The 20,054-nt window shown below is 42.4% G+C and overlaps 3 protein-coding genes and 1 long non-coding RNA gene across 5 annotated transcripts; 2 read left to right on the forward strand and 2 right to left on the reverse strand.

Moving 5' to 3' along the window:
* Positions 1 to 70: 70 nt before the first annotated feature.
* ubl4a (ubiquitin like 4A) lies at positions 71 to 2,142 on the reverse strand. Its single transcript, XM_085910174.1, has 4 exons — positions 1,977 to 2,142; positions 1,032 to 1,137; positions 665 to 879; positions 71 to 584 (listed from the first exon to the last, which is right to left on the reverse strand). Exons 1-4 carry the CDS (start codon positions 2,022 to 2,024, stop codon positions 474 to 476), a joined length of 480 nt encoding a protein of 159 aa, XP_085766300.1. The 5' UTR covers positions 2,025 to 2,142; the 3' UTR covers positions 71 to 473.
* A 745-nt stretch (positions 2,143 to 2,887) lies between these two features.
* Positions 2,888 to 11,110, forward strand: prkg1l (protein kinase cGMP-dependent 1, like). Its single transcript, XM_085910168.1, has 20 exons — positions 2,888 to 2,993; positions 3,545 to 3,743; positions 3,823 to 3,934; positions 4,168 to 4,334; positions 4,812 to 4,925; positions 6,335 to 6,440; positions 6,840 to 6,903; positions 7,071 to 7,148; positions 7,251 to 7,342; positions 7,412 to 7,477; positions 7,567 to 7,644; positions 8,270 to 8,369; positions 8,453 to 8,592; positions 9,002 to 9,091; positions 9,173 to 9,314; positions 9,453 to 9,616; positions 9,936 to 10,058; positions 10,151 to 10,213; positions 10,431 to 10,497; positions 10,569 to 11,110. The coding sequence occupies exons 2-20, from the start codon at positions 3,554 to 3,556 to the stop codon at positions 10,653 to 10,655; spliced, it is 2,043 nt and encodes a 680-aa protein (XP_085766294.1). The 5' UTR covers positions 2,888 to 2,993; positions 3,545 to 3,553; the 3' UTR covers positions 10,656 to 11,110.
* On the reverse strand, positions 3,699 to 16,292 carry LOC147058546 (uncharacterized). Its single transcript, XR_015065881.1, has 4 exons — positions 16,014 to 16,292; positions 15,819 to 15,881; positions 14,780 to 14,902; positions 3,699 to 3,852 (listed from the first exon to the last, which is right to left on the reverse strand). It is a non-coding gene; the product is annotated as an uncharacterized LOC147058546 (long non-coding RNA).
* acsl2 (acyl-CoA synthetase long chain family member 2) lies at positions 11,246 to 20,009 on the forward strand. Of its 2 annotated transcripts, XM_085910163.1 has the most exons (20): positions 11,246 to 11,322; positions 14,515 to 14,732; positions 14,801 to 14,915; positions 15,004 to 15,068; positions 15,142 to 15,243; positions 15,786 to 15,885; positions 15,967 to 16,145; positions 16,213 to 16,245; positions 16,373 to 16,424; positions 16,517 to 16,590; positions 16,859 to 16,936; positions 17,286 to 17,420; positions 17,496 to 17,630; positions 18,077 to 18,245; positions 18,470 to 18,558; positions 18,759 to 18,875; positions 18,956 to 19,099; positions 19,171 to 19,272; positions 19,334 to 19,405; positions 19,530 to 20,009. In XM_085910163.1, exons 2-20 carry the CDS (start codon positions 14,517 to 14,519, stop codon positions 19,668 to 19,670), a joined length of 2,118 nt encoding a protein of 705 aa, XP_085766289.1. In that variant the 5' UTR covers positions 11,246 to 11,322; positions 14,515 to 14,516; the 3' UTR covers positions 19,671 to 20,009. The 2 variants fall into 2 exon arrangements, with proteins under 2 accessions (XP_085766289.1, XP_085766288.1); XM_085910162.1 differs by lacking the exon at positions 11,246 to 11,322 and having other exon boundaries at positions 14,457 to 14,732.
* The last annotated feature ends 45 nt before the right edge of the window (positions 20,010 to 20,054 follow it).

Raw genomic sequence — 20,054 nt, forward strand, 5'->3', positions numbered from 1 at the left:
CCTCTGAACGTGCTTTGTCAACCTTTCCATGAGTTTAGCAGCTTTGTAAACATACAAGAGGATACCGAAGTAAGATGTCTCACTTTTAATATCTGAATATAAACAGAATATTTACAATGCATACAATGATCATTAGTTGTCAACAAAGAGAAAATGTACTTCCTTGTCTCCGAACAACGCACATCACCCAAACATTAAAAATAAATATCCTCAAAGACAAGTTGTGTTCCCTGGGAGCTGTAAAACATGAGACTCACAGCATAAACGATTTCTTCGTTTTCCAATATTGTGTGGTGAGGTCTCGTGACATTACCGCAGCGTAAACAACACGGACCAACCCTCTGCGGTGATGTCGGCGCTTCACAAGCCATCCAAAGCTCACTCACACTCTGATTTAGGCGCACGCCGCGCTCTCTGCATCACATTTCACGCATTCACAGTAGGCAGCTTCCGGTACGGCTGTCCCTCGGACCTCAGTCCATGTACGACGTCGTGTCCATCTCGTCCACATCCGGGTGAAGCAGTCTGCCGGCCAGGCGCTCGATGTCGTCCAAACTAAGTTGTCGGAGCGAACGTTCGTAGTCCTTCAAAAAGAAAATTCCAATTAAAAACACATTTTCTTGCATGGTCCCCAATTCCTATTGTTATCAAATAAATAAAATACCTTAATCAGCTGTTCGTGGACTTTGGCAGCATCTGCGGGACTGAAGTGTTTTGCGAGGATAGTGGACACAGTCTGCCACACTCCTCCTCGAGATGTGTTGCCGTTGCTGCTGCAGGTGGCCGTCCCCGAAGCTCCGGTTCTCTCCCCCGCCGGACGGATGACCAGGTTTAACTTTGCTTCGGGCCCGATGGAATAGTCACTGAGCTTGTGTTCATCTAAAGGGATAAGTCACAATTACACACAATGGAAAAAAAAAGTCAACACTGTTGTAATGTGGAACTCATTATACACCTGGCCCATTTATAGTGCCGCTAAGGGAGCAGACGAGAGGTTCGTGGAGTAGGCACGATGGTTAACCAAAATGTACCTGCGAGCGCTTTGCCTTTATAAAGCAACCGCTGCTGATTGGGTGGGATGTTGAGACGTTCCGACACGAGCTCTTTCACCGTGGAAACCTTTTCATCTTCGGTTACCTGTAAAAAATTAAACACAACGTGGTCAAGCTGAGTGTAAGTTAAATAGCGGTGAGAGGTAAGAAAATACAAAATCTTTATAACTGTACATACATGGCTGCTTTTATTTTGCAATTTTTTTTCCCAACCACATTGTTCAAATTTTCATTTAGCCAGTCTTTTTAACACCAGTATGAGAGAAAGTGAGAGCACTTATGGAATCTCTGAATTTAAGCTAAAGTATCCTTTGCAAATGTTATCTTGTCCTCGACATCCGCTGCTGTTACTCCAACTACCTGGGAAGTCTTGTCTGGCCACAACCCTAAATCTCCTCTTTGGTCCTTCTGCCTCTCACCAGGCGACTCCATTTTCAGCATCCTTCCACTTTCGCTATTGTGTTCGTGGCATCCAGCTTTGTCGCACTAGCTACTATTTGACTTTCATCCCCTCTGATACCAACTTGTCCATTCTTCTGATTATTATTGTTAGCAAACACAGTTTTACCAGATATCATGTTATAGCATCCAAAAACGACCAAAACACCGATATGTAACCTAAACAGATGATGAGGCAGTAACGTTAGTCTGCGTCTTTGTCTGGCTGATGCTAGCAACCTACGATCAACTATTGACATTCATTACTCGTCACTGACTCACTGGTGCGACACTGAAAATAAATAAGAAAAACATAACTCTTTACTGATCAAATTACCCTAAAAAAAATTGTCAAAAAGTGGCTGAAACATATGACAGTGACCATGCCAAGCGGTTAGCGGCTAGGCGGCTACACCGGTCAGAAGCGTTACCCGCCTGTAGCTTCATTTTGCTTAGCACGTCAGCGGAGAGATATTCTTCACTTACGTTGACGCTGCATTCTTTTCCCTGAAGCGGCTTCACCGTAAGAATCATTTTGGATCGAACTATGATCGACTAAAACGACGATTGCTGAGGAGATGAGGCCACTAAATCGTTTGGCTAGTTTAGCTCAGGAAGACTAGGGCCTCTTCTTCGTTAACAACCCATGTTCCGCTCCTGCTTTTGAGCGCCCTCGTCTGGCCGGGATGTATTACGTCTGCTGGCAGCCGGCATGTCAGTGGTTCTCAAACTGAGGTTCCCAGAGCCCTAAAGGTCCAAGTAGGGTATCTTCGCAGACCTCAAATTAATTTGCAATAAATTGTCTTATAATTATAAAACCTTATTTTTTTATTATTATTATTATTATTATTATTATTATTATTATTATTATTATTATTATTATTATTATTATTATCATTATTATCATTATTATTATCATCATCAAATTAAATGATAGTTATTGATAAGTACTTACAAATTACTTGTAATAATAAAGTATTCATGTGTTTTTGGTTAATCTTTCTGACCATTGAGGAGGCATTTAAAGGTCATTGCAGAAAATTTATGGATGGAATAAGGATATTTACTTATACTCAAAATAAATGATCCATTTACAATAGAAATCTCTTCCGCAACTAAACCTGCAACAGGACCCTCTTCGGTGCACTCAAAATCAAATCTCCAAAGCCCATACCTAATTTACAGTCATAAATAAACATTTACCACCCTATACTACACACTCCTGTAACAATAAAACACTACAACCAAAACAGTAGGCAGGCATCCATAATTTTCTCATATTTCTGGAAGCCCAAATCCCAAAAAGACGATCTGACCCGCTCCCCTCTCGTCTCATCTCAGCCTTGCGGGCTGGCTCTTCGGTCACGTGACTAGCTGCAGCCGTCTCAATTCCGACCCCCCACCCCACCGTCCACCACCCAACTGGAGAGGAGGGAGCATCATCCTTCTCTTCACTTTCAGAGGACGTTTGCATGCACCTGTCGAATGGACTGTCTGTACAAGGTAAGTGCTTATCTATCTATCTATCTATCTATCTATCTATCTATCTATCTATCTATCTATCTATCTATCTATCTATCTATCTATCTATCTATCTATCTATCTATCTATCTATCATCTATCATCTATCATCTATCATCTATCATCTATCATCTATCATCTATCTATCTATCTATCTATCTATCTATCTATCTATCTATCTATCTATCTATCTATCTATCTATCTATCTATCTATCTATCTATCTATCTATCTATCTATCTATCTATCTATCTATCTATCTATCTATCTATCTATCTATCTATCTATCTATCTATCTATCTATCTATCTATCTATCTATCTATCTATCTATCTATCTATCTATCTAATCTAATCTAATCTAATCTAATCTAATCTTATCCATCGGGATCTTTTCAGGATTTGTTTTTCTTGTTCCTTGATTTATTTATTTCAATTCAAGTGGTAGACGTCCTCCTTTGAGTGACATTGAATAAACGTAACTGCAACTTGTGGCTGCATGCAACACTTTGACATGATGTGTGACTGCACATTAGAAGTAGGTCATGGGCACGCTTCGAGACCTTCAGTTCGCCCTGCAGCTAAAGATTGAGGAGCTCCGTCAGAGGGATACCTTGATAGATGAGCTGGAGCTGGAACTGGATACCAAGGATGAACTCATTCGGAGACTTCAGGAAGAATTGGATCGTTACAGAGCCTCCGTGGTGCTGCCGGGACCCTCTGCAACCGGCGCCGGTCCGTGTATAATATTTGGCTTTGGATGATTTGCTTCTTTCGACTCACCCAGTATGTTTTTTTTTTTCTTTGATTGCAGCCTGCTCTATTCATGCTGATGACCTCCGCGCTGCAAACAGAAAGACTATTATTTCAGAGTCCTTCACTGTGGATTCAGCAAATGTCTTCACATTGTGTGACAAAAACCAGGAGTGAGCAAGGACTGTTTTTCTTCTCAGCGCTACACAATTCTCAGAGAGCATGCCGCAGTCTCATAACTTGTCGACTTTAAAGTGAAATACAACTGAACTGAACTATACTTAACATACTTTGCCAGCGGCTGCTTGAGTGAGAGAAAAAAATGAATTCATTTCACCCCGAATTCCAGACTATGATCATCTTTATAATCATGCCTAATTCACTCTGATCCCCTCCGTGCTTCTAGATGCCAAAAGTTGATTCAGACGGCTTTTTTGAAGAGTAACTTGTTGAAGAACCTCGACGGAGATGAAACGAGAGCCGTCACGGCCGGCATGCAACTCACGGCCTTCCATCACGGCTGCCGCGTGATCCAGGAGGGAACCGGCGGCTCGCAGGCTTACGTTGTACAAGGTAAGTCATGCTCATCACGTCGAAGGATGCGCGAGTGTGGAAATGATTAGTAACCAAAGCGGGACTCTTGATTTGGGATCTGACGGCTGCTTCATCATACTCGTTGCAAAGGGAACATGTCTAATTTGTTGACATTTTGATGCAGTGTGTTTCCAAACCACTCCAACGGTGAGCACATTTGCTTCATAGTCGAGATGTTCTGGGTTTGAATCTCAGATGCCACATAAAGTGACGTGGCGGGCCGTATCTGGCCCCGGGGCCTTGTTTTCATTCGAGACTTTAAATCGCCCATATGAGTGAATCCCAGTGTCAAGCAGGCTCGAACAATTAATCGAATTCAAAGCGACATTGGAATGTAGTTGAATGCCAATGGCTTGATTTCATACATGTATGTCTTGAATCATTTCGCTTGATTCGTTTTGATATATTATTGCAACACACACTGGCCGTGTTAACCAGGTGTGCGTGTCATAACAGAGGGGAGGCTGGACGTGACGAAAGATGGACAGAAATTGCTCACAATCGAAGCCGGCGAAGTGTTCGGAGAGGTGGCGCTGCTCTACGACTGCACGCAAATCTACTCCGTCACAGGTTTTTTGTTATTCTTTTCTATATTCAGGCTGGTAGAACAAAGTGCTTTTCACTGTTTATATTAGGTACGGATGTGATTCATTTTTACCAAAGGGGATTATTACAAGCAGGGTTATTGCGGCCATAGAGGTCACAGACAACACGGCGCCTGCTGAATGATTTTCTCACATACTATATGTGTGGAATTTAAAACAGCCCATCTGTCTTCTTGCCATGCCACATTCAACCATCACAAAGGGCGGTTATGGAATTTCATAATTGTGATGGGATTATTGTTTTGCTAAATGAAGGCCTAGGCTTGCGGGGAAACTTCTGTCTGTGCGTGCCCTTCTCTAATAGCGCTTCCTTTTTATCAGCATGAAAATTATTTGTTCGCCATCTGTGATCTTGACAGATGGAACAAGATGTCACCTTTGGGAAGATCACATTAGCATAGCGCCGCCATCAAATCCGAATGCTAGAGCTCCGCCCCGACTCTAAATGTTAAAGTTCTGATTTACGAGATAATTCAACTAAATGTTGATTACCGTGGTTGCAAATTGTGTGGTGTCGTTATTAGCTTGTGACTGGAGCTAATATTGTAAGCGTAAAGTTGTGGAAGTAAATTTGAATACACAAGGGAGCAAAACGTAATTTCAACAATCCACAACCACATGAATACATTACGTTAAACCGTCTGCAACAAAATTTGGATCACTCTGGGAATGCCACTAGATAAAAATTCACATTTTTTCTTTTTAGTTTCTCATTTTCTAGCATAATTACATAGTTGCCAGTACATTTGAAAATTTCAAACCCTTTTCACCTTGATGAATCTTAAAAGATGCATGATGCATTTTGTATCGTTAATGGTACCCCAAGATTACTCCTCTCGTTACCATGACTACCGGGGGCGGAGCCTGAGTCACATGACTACATTGTCATCTACTCGTTCAAAAGAAAAAAAAGTGGAGCCATATCCGGAGAAATTGGCGTATGACAAAAATGGCACCTGATGTATTTTCCCTTTTGGTGGCAGCACTTCATCCCCACACCAACAAATGACACTTGTATGCTGGGCATTCAAAACAGTCAGCCGGAAATGAAACTATCCTGCACAGCTTTCTTAATAATTCCGTTTCTAATGGCACAGTTAAGATATCAGATGTTGGACGTAATTAGAAAGTTCAGACAGTGGACATCTGCCGTCTGCCCTCACCTTGTGTGAACCAGCGCGAGTATCATAATTCATTCAGACATTCAGTTTCTTTATAAAGAGATTTTAATTATAGTTTAGGAAATACGATTTATGCTTGATATCTTTCATTATTAATAATGTGCGCTTATGAATAATAAGTGTTCACATTTTTGGAGCCCTCTCTGATGGCAGTCGACGAATGCTTTGTCGTCTTTTTTTGGGGGCTTCTCAGCACAGTCGGACAGCAAGCTGTGGGTTATCGAGCGCAAGAGTTACCAGAGTGTGCTCATGCAGAGCGGCCGTGAAAGCCTCACGCGGACGTCGGAGCTGCTGAGCAGGTGAATGTCATCGCCCCTCCCTTAAAAAAAATAATAATCAAGGGGCTGAGTAATTACTTCTAAATAAAAATGTCTTTTTTTTTTCTTCTTTTTACTCCTGAGATCTGAAAACAGATATCTGCTTGGTCAAAATAAGCTTGTAATTTTTTCTCAACCAGTGAATGACAACACAACCTAAAAATAGACATAATGGAATTATTTTTGTGGTTGATTTAATGTAAGCTATATTAAATATATATATAAGTGAATGATAATGTGATAAATACATTAAACATATAAAACTACCAGACAAGGACAGGACAGGACGAGATGAGAATGACACTGAATGGAAAAGGAAAAAAAAAAAATGCCCGCTCGTGTTGTTTCACTTTCAAAATGAACCCCGCCTTGTGCCTGCAGTGTTCCCTCTCTTCTGTCCTTGCCAAAGGATGCCATCATGAAGATGTGTGATCTCATGGAGGAGGTACATCTTCTCAGCACGTGCTGTGCCACTTGGCCAGCCTCGCCTATCGATCATCATTTCTTTGTTCCCCACCCCGTTCTTTCATTCCACTTTGGAATCCGTCGCTCTCCCCGCCGACCTTTTATGTTCCGTTTGATTGTTTTTCTCGTCGTTCTTTCTCTCCACAGGCTCACTACGCTCAAGGCGACTACATTATGCGACAAGGCGCCTTAGGAGACACCTTTTATATCATTAACAAAGGCCAGGTAAAGTCAGGCCACACGTCAGCACGGCTTTGGAAATGTCTGGAGAAGAGCGGCAATTGAGTTTGTCACCTTTCTCTGTTGCTTTTTCTTTTGATTGTCCAGGTAAAAATCACAGAAAAGAAGGCAGGTGATGAAGAGCAAGTCGTCTCCAAGCTTTCGGAGAGGCAGTGGTTTGGAGAAAAAGCTTTATGGGGGTACGGCGGAAATTTCTGTTTGCTTCTTATCACAAAGCTTGAATTGAATCCAAAAATCGTTTTATTTAGAGAGGACCTGCGTGCCGTGAACATCATCGCGACCGGTGATGTGTCGTGTCTGCTCATTGACAGAGAGTAAGAGACCTTGTCAAGGACGGATGCACTTATAAATATTTCACCGAATGTTCTGTGATTTTTTATATTTTTTTATCATTATCTTCTAGGACCTTCCGAGATATCATTGGTGGAATGGTGTTTGACAGCAGTCACGAGGTGCAACAAAATACTGCATGCAAAGATGAGTAAGCGAAATCTGTTGATAATTGGTCATCGTCATAAACCTTTATTATCAAGACATGCCAAAGTTTCAGTGTTTAGCATTTCTTCTTTTCACACAAGGACAAGCTGACGAAAATTAGTCACTGTTAAAAGAATAAAACAAATGGGCCTAGCAAGCATCTTGAATTATAAAATTAACAAGCAGAAAATGAATTCAAGTCTTAATATGCACTGCGACACTCTTTTTGAATCTAGCCAGTCAGCAATTCAATCAGCTTATATAGCATTTTATTTTTTAATAGCACTAAAATGCAGCACTCACAGAATATCCAAATAAAACCAATTTTGCTTAGAAAAGCTAGCCATTATTAAGACCTTTTGAGGAAATAGGAAGAAACAGGAAGTAGAAACCTACCAAAATAAAACCAACAAGAAGCAACACTGGAGATGGTCACAGACTACCCAAACACAACCACTAGCTAAGAAAAGTAGAGTCCGCCCCCTTCACAGTAGAGACTATATTCTTCTTGCGCTTTCATAATACACAAAAAATCCGCAAAACGGGCATTTTGATGTTGTCTACTGATGTACGGCACCACTTTACTGTCAACGCATTCAACAAGTAGGTCCACCTCAATCTGCGAGCAGGTCACAAGTCAAGCATGCCGCCTCCCTCGCCTCCTCCAACTTAAGCGATTTCCAGATAATCAGCACTCTCGGAGAAGGAGACTTTGGCCGCACAGACCTGGTGAGACTCTCTCATGATGGCTGCTGCATTTTTTGTCACATTATCACTATTATTAACAATTCATGCCTCGCTGCCACTTGTAGGTGCAGATCAACAGCGACGTCAAGCATCTGTTCGTCATGAAGGTCCTCAACAAAAAGGCCATTAGCCACAACGGCCTGCGAGAGCACGTTCTGAGAGAACGAAACATCCTGATGGATGTCGCGTGTCCATTCCTTGTCAGGTAGCTCATCAAAGATAGTATTCAAAATGTACATGTGATATTAACCAACAAGTACCATTTAGGCCAAAATAAAGCCCCCCCACTATTGCATATCGAGTACTCGCAAAGGCTGCCGATACCACTCATCAATACTAATCTTGTGGGCATTCTACTATCAAGAAGTAAATGACATGCATGGAATTTTTTTTTAAATTGTCAAATGTCCATTAATGTCAAACTTTAGTCATTGAATATTTGATGATAAGGTTTATAATGATAGTCTTGGTCTGGAATGCATCTTCTTCGTATTGCCGCATGATTGGCGTCACGAGAATGAATCGATGTCGGCAGTGTTGGATGAACAAATGGCCACTATTGTATGAAAGCGGGCGGCAATCTAAAAAAAAAATGTTTCTGCGCTTCATTCAAGGTTGCACAAATGCTTTCAAGATGCCGAGTGCCTCTATATGTTGACTGAGGCTTGTCTCCATGGCGATCTTTACAGCTTGCTCAAAGACAAGTATGTACTTTTAAAACGGAAGGTTATCGAGACCTTCAAAGTTCCGAACAAGCGCGTCAATGTGCGATTTGTGTTCCGCAGAGGCCGTCTGGACGAGAACAGCGCCAAGTTTTTCACGGCTTGCGTAACGCAGGCCTTGACCTTTCTTCACGCACGAAATGTCGTCTACAGAGATGTCAAGCCTGAAAATGTTATTTTGGATGAGCGAGGATATGGCAAATTGGTAAAAGGACAAAAATGGTTTTATTCCAATGAATACAACGGAAGGTTTTTTTTTCGACCGCGACTGACGACGAGGCGCTCTAACTGTGTGTTGGTTTCTCGTCATGTGAATCTGACCGTCCTTATTTATCAACTTTAGGTGGGGTCCAGGTGTATGAAGAAGATTGACGTGGGTAAGAAGACGTACACTTTCTGCGGCACTCCGGGCTACATGGCCCCCGAGGTCATCTTCAACAAGGGCCACAGTGTCGCCGCAGACTTTTGGTCTTTGGGTGTTTTTGTGTTTGAGCTGCTAACTGGTGGGTGAGTTTGCCATATTATTCCATTTGACATCGTTGAAACCCAATGGAATGAAGCAACATAAAAATTATTTCACCAAGATGCTCAACTTAACTCTTACGAAGTTAATATTTTTTTCTTTTTCTTACATTTATTTGTGTATTTATTTATTTTATTATTTTAATTTTAAAGGCTCTTTATGAAACTCGAATGAGCAATTAGCCTAATCTCCTTTTTGCTTTTTTCCCCCCCCCCACAAATCCCAACCAGAGCTCAACGTTAGCCCAATTCTGATTTGTCCTGTTATTCCACTTTGGAATTGGAACTGTCTACGTGTCTCCAGGCTTCCGTTCTGCGGGCCCGACCCAATGAGCCTCCTCAGCGAGACCATGCGCGGCATTGATAACATCGACTTTCCTAAAGCAATCAGCAAGAGTGCCTCCGGTCTCATAAAGAAGCTGTGCAGGTGTTGAAAAGCAGACGCAGGCGCCACATCTTGACTGACACAATCATGCTGGTGTCCTTATTTTGATGTCCTCTCTCTGTTCCGTTGCCAAGGCACAATCCCTCGGAGAGGCTAGGCAGTCGTAGAAACGGGGCCAAGGACATTCAGAAGCACAAGTAAGACTTTTTTTTTGCACCATACACGAGCATGATGTGCCTTGACTTTCATTTGTTTGGTCATCCTTGTAACTCTTCTCTTTTATTATTATTATTATATAATAATCTTTTTTATGTGTGCATATTTTAGCTTTTTTTTGTTTTTAGTTAGTTCATTTTTTATTTGCACACAACTAAATATGATCTAGTTTTATACATGTGTCTTTTCTTTCATCAGATGGTTTGAAGGATTCAACTGGGATGGACTTAGTAGAGGAACGTTGAGTCCAGCTCTCAGCCCCAAAGTAAGTATTTGGTTATTTTGGGGTGTTCAAATATTTTGTCCTAATGAATGTATTTTTGTGTCGTCTTTAAGATTAAACACATTTGGAACAGCAGCGGGACCTGTGCTTGTTATAGCGGAGATGCAACTGAGCTGTGTGCAATATGGGAGGACTTCTGATGGATAAACTATTTTGGGAAATTTTGATTTCAGTTTTTTTGGAGATGTAACGGTAAATAGCAATTTTACACTCGTCAACATTTTTACCCATTTTTTAAAGCAGAAATGCAAGTTAAGATTTCTATATGATTTTTTTTTTGCGCTGGTTCAGAATCTGCCCTGTTTTTTTCCACAAGCACATCTGTTTTTTATAATATCATATTTATTATAGAAATACGTTTAGTAATATTTTTAAATTGCTTGGTTCAGCAACAGTTGGACTGTGGAATTCGTTTTAGAAACGTCATAAAAATAAAAACAGCGCATGGCAAAAATCAAAAGGAAAATATCTCAAAAAACTTGATGAGCCAGAAAAAAATATTACATTTTTTAAATCAGTGTCAAAAATGTAAACGTGCCATTATAATTGCATCGGATTATCTGTTCATTCTGATCTTGTCTTTGTCTTATTTTCATTTATTAAAGATGTTATTATTACTGAAGATTTATTGATTTATTTGCATAAGATCTTTTTCTACTGCAAGTTAAAAAGCTTTTGTTTTGAAAAGTTGTGACAGGAAACAGTTGATGATCTGCACTGACTTTAGGAATGAGCAGATTCAGATGGATGAACGCTAAATCGTTTTTGGAGCGCCAAGCCATCAAGCGCGGAGCTCGGCAATAACAGGTGATTTACTTTGGTTCTTTTTTTTTTTTTTGCATAGTATCGTATCGTTTCTTCTGCATTTGACCAAATATAATTTTATTCCTTCACAAATATCCGGGAAAGTTTGAGGCTTTTTGCCCTTCATGGTCCACTGCGGTTGCAGCGTCACTGAAAGATAAACGAACTTTTCCTTTTGTGTTTTTATTTTTAAACTTATCTTTTTCCCCCCCCTTTTAGTCTGTTGCTTGCACGAATACTTTTCGCTTTCAACTTTTCGCCACGCACTTTCCGCGGCCACTCCATTAGGTACACCTGCACCAACCAATGGCATCCATTACAAATAGCCAGCCTGCTGCCTGCCTGCCATTTTGATTGGCACTGCCACTACCAGAAAGTTGAACAATTTGTCAATTAGTGTGGTTAGAATCTGTGTCGATGTTTTGAATTGGGATATCACTTTTATTTGAACAGACCGGTACCAACAATGTAGTAAATGATATCCACAAAAATTCAATTCAACCAGTGATAGATATATATATTTTTAAAGACCTTTAGTTCATTTATGACAAAAAGGCAGAAAGGTAACTCTGCAATTGAGAATTCAAGTCAAAAATACTGTACACTTGACTTTCTATGAATATAGGATTATTTGTAATAAATCAACAAAACATCAAATAAACTCGACAAACAAAACTAACATTCCCAGAGATTTGAAAATGAACTAACTGAATTAACTAACCTATCCCTAAAACCGCTGCGATTCATACATTTTGGTATCTCTCAGGGCTGTGTCCTAGGGCCTGTGCTATTTTTTTAAATTTTTTATTTACAATCTCTTTACATTCATCTTCCACGATTTATCCTTCTGTGACTCCGACCAACTCTCCCCCGAGACATTAATCTTTGAACATCCATCCACCGTAGCAGTCTTGACAACCTACTAACAACCTCGGGGTTAGTCTTTGACAAACAACTTCACTTGCTCCCTAAAAACAGCTAACTCATCTTCCCTCTGCCACACTACGCCACGAGTCCTTTGGTCGCTCTTCCCCATTGAAAGCCCCTACGCCCCTCCCAGTGTCGCCTCCTGTAGTTTTCTGGGTCAGGGGGAGGAATTTCCGAGGATTGCTCTCATTGTCAGTCAGCTACTATTTCGCTTCAGTATTCATGTCAGGCCGACATTTATTTTCTCCCACTGGACAAAGAAAAAGTTGAACTTCTTAAACTGTATTGAAGTACAGAATAAAGAAAGGCCTCTTCTGTATTATGATACTCTATTTTATATATAATAAAAAAAAAAAAAAAAGGGTTTCTATCACCAGCAGGTTGACACTTTCAAAGATTTTGTATTTGGGAAGATCAAATTGATGACATAATCTTTCTTCCAAAACTACGAGTATTGTCAGGGTGAAGGTATCAGATGGCAAAGATGATTTCGTATGTGATATCAGGTCAGGATTGGATGTGCACAAACCTGCAGGTTGCCTCAGGCTCTTACACGTCTTCCTGGGAAGTTGCATTCTTTGCTTTTATTGTGTCACTCAAGCAGGATGTCAACACTGTGTTTTGTTGGCTAGTGTGTCGTTTACAAGGTGGCTGCATTCGCTGGATTTCAGATGAAAGGTAACACCGGATAATTAGTAGAAGGGAGACACAAGCTTTAGGAGTTTTTGCGTGTGGAACTTTGTGTTCCTGTGTTTGTTTTATTTTGTGTCGCTTTGTATCATCAACTAATACACGCAGTTGTACTGAGCAGTTGTTTTGAATATTTGGGTTACCTTTTTAGAAAAGGGCATTGGAACTTCCGAGGTGGACCACACGTCTATTCTGTGACAGTTGTTGATGCCCAATTTGTTCAGATCTCCAACTACTTAATGTAACAAAGTTAGGAACGGCTAACAGATGAATTGCTCGTTCATTTTCTCTCTCCATCGTCAATCAAGCGAAGCAAAGTGACTCAACTGCAAATCCCAATTTACACAATATGCCAAGTTTTGAGACATCAAGTCTGTAAATTTCCAAATTGGAGTGACAACAAAATACAACATATGCATGCAGGTTATATTACATCATGTGTTATATGACATCATCTTTGATGCAACTTTTGTATTAGATTATAATGCAGATGATACAAAACGTCCTTCTATTTAAATGGTCAATATAACTCATTGTAAATTCACATCTTGGCCATGCAGTATTTTTTTTTCCTGTTCATTTAATATATTCATTTCATTTCAGTTTTACAGGGTTAGGGTATTCACTATTTTCGTTTCTTTTAGTCAGATGTTTTCTCGGGCGTCAAAGCTGTGAGACAATGGTGCCTGTCTGGGTCTTGACAATTGTCTTTATGAATGGGAGTGAGCGGGGGGGGGGGGGGGGGGGGGGGGGGGGGTCGTGCCGAGATAGGGGGATGGGGGAGCGAATGCGATCATCGCAGTGAACTGTCATGTTCTTGTTCACTTTTTTTTTTGGTGTTCTACTACTGATGACCAAAGAATGTTCAAAAATACAAATTTCTGGTGGAATAAGCAAGTTTCTTTTTGGTCGGTTTGGTCGCTACTGTCCATTGTCACAGTACACAAAACTCTTAAAAGATGAGTTCAAATGTTCTAAAATGGCCGAGCGAGCAGCTGGCAGTGAGAACGTTGGCCTGTAAATTGTGTCGTAACTTGGTGACGGGCATGCAAACGGAGCCGGGCCAAGCTGAGTGTGGCCACACAGAGGCAAGTTAGTTGGAAAGCTTTCCCTCGCCTACAAGAAAAAGAAAGTGGGTGAAAGGTCGTGGAAAGAAGTCTGTGTTCATTTATTAGCAAAGACACCTGAAGTGGTTGCAGATCCGTTTTGTGAGGGAAAAAAAAACAATATAAAGTGACAAGGAGAAAGGGGATGGAGGAGGGGGTCACACCTCCTCCCCCCCTATCTGGCGACCAAATGTTCAAGACGACCCCCACCCATTAAAAAAGTGGCACAGCATGGCTGGGGGGGGTTTGGGGGCGCTTGGTTTCATTACTTCCTGGTGTTGCTCCACTTAGTCTTTGAGTAGATACGCCTTGCCAAGTGTGTGTCCCAGCCTGACTCACTCTTCCCTTTTTTCCCCAAATTTCCTTTCCCGGCTGGATAAATAAATAAAGAAATCATTTGAAACTTTTGAAAGAGTTTAGATGTGAAATATAATGGCGGTGAAGTCAATCTACGTTTCTCTCTATCCATCAGTGATGCATTTTCAGGAGTGGTTACAGTCACTTCGATCCAGCTTGGAAGTGAAATTTCCTCAGTCAGATCAGGCTGGAGATTGGCATCTGCTGTCCCTGCACTCGCTGTCCCTGCTGGGATTAGGAGCTCTGGCCTCCCTCACCACATACTGGCTGGTGACCCGTCCGCAGCCCATGCGCCCTCCCTGCGACCTTCAGGCCCAATCCGTGGCCGTCAATGTACGTGAGCGTGCTTCTGCCCGGTCGAGCTTTGGGAAGGAACTTACCGACGTGATCCTTTGCCCCAGGGGGATCCCGGCTGCAGGCGCTCAGCTCTTCTTCAAGATGATTCCTTGCTGGAGTTCTACCACGACGACACCAGGACGGCGTACGACATGTTCCAGAGAGGCCTGAGGATCGCAGGTGGGACTTTGAATATTACAATCAATTGAAATCATCATTTTATATCATATGTCAACTGAGACTCAACTTCCCCTTGTGGCCTTTTTAGGTAATGCACCATGTCTTGGCTTCAGGGAGCCAGGCCAACCCTACCAGTGGTTATCTTACACCGAGGTACGGACACATTCGTTTGGCTACCGAGCCGCAAATTTTTATCGTGGCTCCCATTTGTGTTTGGACCCTTCAGGTGGTGGAACAAGCACGGGTGCTGGGTTCTGGTCTCCTGGCTAAAGGCTGCAAGCCCAACCCAGAACAATTCATTGGGATATTTGCTCAGAACAGACCAGAGGTACAAGACTGTGCATTTGCATTCTAGCTACTGTTTATGCTGAGCACGTTTCTCCCCAAATTATTCCAGCAATGTCACGGAGGAGACTCGAGCCCGATGTCATCTGACGCGTTTTATATTTATCTACATTAATGACTTAACTGATTTCGTTAGTGATTGACTAACATAGAGATACTTGACATCTACCAAGCTTCACAACAAATCATGTCCAGGGAGTTACTTTTAGCAATTTCTGCGTGTCCTTAAAAAGTATTTACTTTTATAAATCAATAAGAGAGGAAAAGATACTGCGGGCATCCTCTGCGTGTCCCTCGACAGCTATTACTCATTCAAGTCATCATCATTTCTTTTGTACCCGACAGCCAAGAGCATTTTCACAGACTAAAAAGGGCAAAACTATTATTTGCTCTATTCCAACCGTGAGATTAACTCCAAAACCATGATTGTCATTTCCCCGAGTGTCTTTGTTTGCTTTGGCTGACATTTGTCTTCACTTGATGTGAGTGTAAAAGTGTGGCTTTGTCTCCCTCTGTTGGTGGCAGTGGATCATTACAGAGCTGGCCTGCTATACTTACTCTATGGCGCTTGTTCCTTTGTATGAGACACTGGGGTTGGAGGCCATGGTCCATATTCTCCAGCTGGGTAAAGCAATGCAAACAAAATCAGAATATTAAAAAATGTATTTTTAATAGATCCTGTCGATGGACGTTTGTTGAAATTTAGCGGAGATCTCCCTCCTGGTGTGCGACCGTGAGGAGAAAGCCACCTACCTGTTGGAGAATAAGGAGAAAGGCGTCACACCCAAACTCTGCTGTCTGGTTTTGTTCGACGACTTCAGCGAGGCTTTCGCCGAGAGGGCGAGGGGTTGCCGGGTGGAAGTTCTCAAACTGACACAGCTCCTGGTGAGCAGACAGTGCACACTCGCATTCATCACCATACGGAGCTTCATTGGTCTCGTGCTTGTTGTAGGATCTGGGAAGGCAGAATCTCAAAGAGCCTTTGGTAAGTTTTTAGTTACATTCATAAAAAAAAAATCGAATGTCCGCAAAAGCAATCTTACCGTCGAAAGAATCGGGCGTTCCGATCTGCTCTGGGTGTGGATTGATATTCTTTTTTGATTTCCTCGCAGCCCCCCCAGCCTCAGGATCTGGCCGTGGTTTGCTTCACCAGTGGCACCACAGGTAGCGGCCTAATCATCACATCACGGCAGCGTTGCCCACAGTCGGGGTCTTTTACGAGCGACTCCCTAATGTCTTTGTTTGTTTATGTGCAGGCAAGCCTAAGGGAGCCATGATCACCCACGGCAACATCGCCTCCAACACTTCCTCTGTCATTAAGATCCTGGAGGTCTGTCTTCCTTCCATCCCACAGCATCTTCACGTCTGCTTTGTCGCTTGTCTATTTCCTCCCCGCTGTGTGTAATGCTATGATTAACTGAGTGTTTGATTGGCCCTGTGGTTGCGAGCTGCTTAAACTAATTGCCTCTTTATAGACACTTCGCCATCTAAATGCTGGAGGGGGAAAAAAAAAAACATACAAGATGTTTGATTGCCTCTGAGGCTTCATGTCTCCCTGGAGAACTGAAAGATTTCTCATTATTTTCCCCCTCTGCCAGGGTTCCTTTGTCATCCGACAAGAAGACGTTTCCATCTCCTACCTGCCGTTGGCACACATGTTTGAGAGGATGATCCAGGTGGGCTCATCGCAGAACTAGTGATCAATAAATCGATTCATAATCGATTGATTAATAACCGAGCGGCAAAAGCGCCATTTAGTCATTCGGTTCGCTTTTAAAATTCTAGGACGTTGCGCTATGAAGCATTTCGAGCGTATGTTTTAGATAGAAAGTCGTGGCTCAGTTAGCCGCATTAGCTCGCTAGCATTGCCAACACCTGTTATTAGCTATTGGCGTATGGTTGACTCATCTAATGGAACCATTGTTTCTCGATCCTTGGATTAGGGGGTGTCTTATACTCGGGAAGTTACGGTAATCTATAGTATATTTCTTTGGACTGTCTAAACAAAGGCTAATCCCGCGTCAGGTGTCCATGTTCTGCCACGGAGCTCGAGTGGGCTTCTACCAAGGGGACATTTCCCTCCTGATGGACGACATCAAAACACTCAAGCCCACCTTCTTCCCCGTCGTGCCCCGAGTGCTGAACCGCATCTACGACAAGGTCCGCTTTACAGACGCCGTCCTATTTTCCGCCAGATTGCCGTTTTCATTTGTTCCTAACCGTAACCCCGTTCAGATTCTGGGCTCTGCGACGTCCCCGCTGAGGCGAGCTTTGCTTCACTACGCCGTCAGGAGGAAGCAGGCCGAGCTTAGCAGCGGCGTCGTACGCAACAACAGTCTTTGGGACAAACTGGTCTTCAACAGGATTCAGGTCTGTGGAACCCGGCGCCCTTTTGACGTCCACGAGAAATAGGCCGTAGATGCTAAGCTAGGATCCAAACTTCAGCACAAAAAAATCTGCAGCAGTCCGAAACAATGATCTCTCCGCAGCTTTTTTTTAAGCAGACAATTTCCTGCTAAAATGTCTTCTGAGGGGGAGGGAGAGCGAAGCAGCTTGCAAGCGAGTCCACCGTGTTGTATGAGAAGTTAGTCGGTGATGCAGAGCTCTTCCAGCGAGCGGTGCCAAAAGCAAGCTCAGCATATTGCGCTTGTGGGAGTGTATTGGAGACACGCGCACGCTGGCAACACAACATTTTGGCTCGCCGGAGGTCGATGGGAAAAAATATGTCTAAGTGGGATTTTGCTCTGCTTATTGTTGGTTCAAAAAAAAAAAATAATAATTTTTCAATCATCACCCACGACTTGTTTGCGTTCCAGGCCAACTTTGGAGGAAAGCTGCGCTTCGCCCTGACCGCCTCGGCGCCCATTTGCCCCACGGTTCTCTCCTTCCTCCGAGCCACCATGGGATGTCTGATTTTTGAAGGCTACGGTCAGACAGAATGCACGGCGGGATGCACCTTCTCCATGCCGGGAGACTGGAGCGCAGGTTAGACTGGGAAACATGTCTGCATGACAAGGGTCATATAGAATTTGGTTTGATATCATCGTTCATTTTTAGTTTTTCATAGCAGCTCGGTTGGTTTTATTTTTCAAAAGCGCTGTGTTTATTTTTCCAAAGGTGGTCATCATGCTCACAATCAATTCTAAAATCTTGTTAAAAACTATTTTTCTTTTTGTGGACATCATCTTTTTGGGTGCCACATTTGTCAGGACATGTTGGTGCTCCTCTGCCATGTGCTACGGTCAAGCTGGTGGACATCCCTGACATGAACTACTTTGCAAAGAACGGAGAGGGAGAGGTAACTTGTTTATATTCAAAGTTTCCACAGCCCTGTTCAAATGACAACTTTTTGTAAAGATCAATCATTTCAGAGCTCGTTTCAGTTTTAACGTTGACAATCTTGAGAAATAAAAATACACTATCAATATAAGTGTTTTTGAAACAAGTTATGGGGTGTATCGACATTTTGGAAAAATCACGTACTTTTCTCGTGGTCAGATCTGTATCCGCGGCCCCAGCGTGTTCCGAGGCTACCTGAAGGACCCCGAAAGGACGGCAGAAGCTTTGGACAGTGACGGCTGGCTGCACAGTGGAGACGTGGGCCAGTGGCTTCCAGTATGCGTCAAATGTCAAATTTTGTTTCATCTTTTTTTTTTTTTTTTTGGGTGATTACAAATTTGTTATTGCCGTTTTAGAACGGGACGCTGCGCATCATTGATAGGAAGAAGCACATTTTCAAGCTGTCGCAGGGAGAATACATCGCTCCGGAGAAGATTGAAAACGTGTACACGCGCTGCACGCCTGTGCTGCAGGTCTTTGTGCACGGAGACAGTTTACAGGTGCGATGCTCGTCTGATAATTGACAAAAATTAAAGGTGTTCATTGCAATGATCGTTCCTTGTGCTCTCAGTCTTACCTGGTTGGGATCGTTGTCCCCGACCGTGAGGTTTTCGTAACCTGGGCTAAGGAGCGAGGATTTGTGGACTCGTACGAAGAACTTTGTCAAACTCCTGTAAGTATTAGATGAAACATCAGACTTTCTGCTTAAATATCAACGACCGTATTTCTCTCAGGACGTGAAGAAGGCGGTGTTGGAGGATATGAGAGTGATCGGAAAGGAGGCCGGCCTTAAATCATTTGAACAAGTGAGGAACAAATCATCCACGCTAGTTTCGTTAGCCTGTCTATGATGTTTTGTCATTTCAGTTAGCATTAAGCTAGCAGACTCAAGGTGCCACTGTAGGGATTTGGACTTTTGTTACGTTCCAGGTGAAAGACGTCCACTTGCACCCCGAGACGTTCAGCGTGGCAAACGGCCTCCTCACGCCAACGCTCAAGAGCCGACGCGCCGACATCCGCCGGCTGTTCCAGGAGCAGATAGCTAATATGTACGGCAAGACGGTCGTGTGAAAAACGGGTGTGACAAAATAAGTGCCTTCATAGAAACACCTTTGACTTTACTAGTTTATACACGTCCGTCCAACATTTAACGTGGACACTGTTATCTAACGGGATCAAAAACATTGTTCGGCTGCTGGTGTTGTACAAAAAAAAACTTTTTGTAACTTGGCGTTATTTGAGATTTTTCCATCTTGTTAACATGTCTGCTTACATCTTAAGTTGGTTTTGTAAATCTAATGTGATTCATTGAAAATCCAGCGGTAGGTAATATTGTATGTGTTGTAAATACGCTTTTGCTTTGAATGAGTGGACATTACTGACTTAATAAACAGCAAAATAAACATTTTTAACCTGTTTTGTTTTTTAGATTTAAAGAACATTGGTGAGTATATT

The sequence above is a fragment of the Syngnathus leptorhynchus genome, chromosome 4 (assembly GCF_054491065.1).
Source record: "Syngnathus leptorhynchus isolate UIUO chromosome 4, UIUO_Slep, whole genome shotgun sequence".
In the NCBI taxonomy this organism is placed as follows: domain Eukaryota; kingdom Metazoa; phylum Chordata; class Actinopteri; order Syngnathiformes; family Syngnathidae; genus Syngnathus; species Syngnathus leptorhynchus.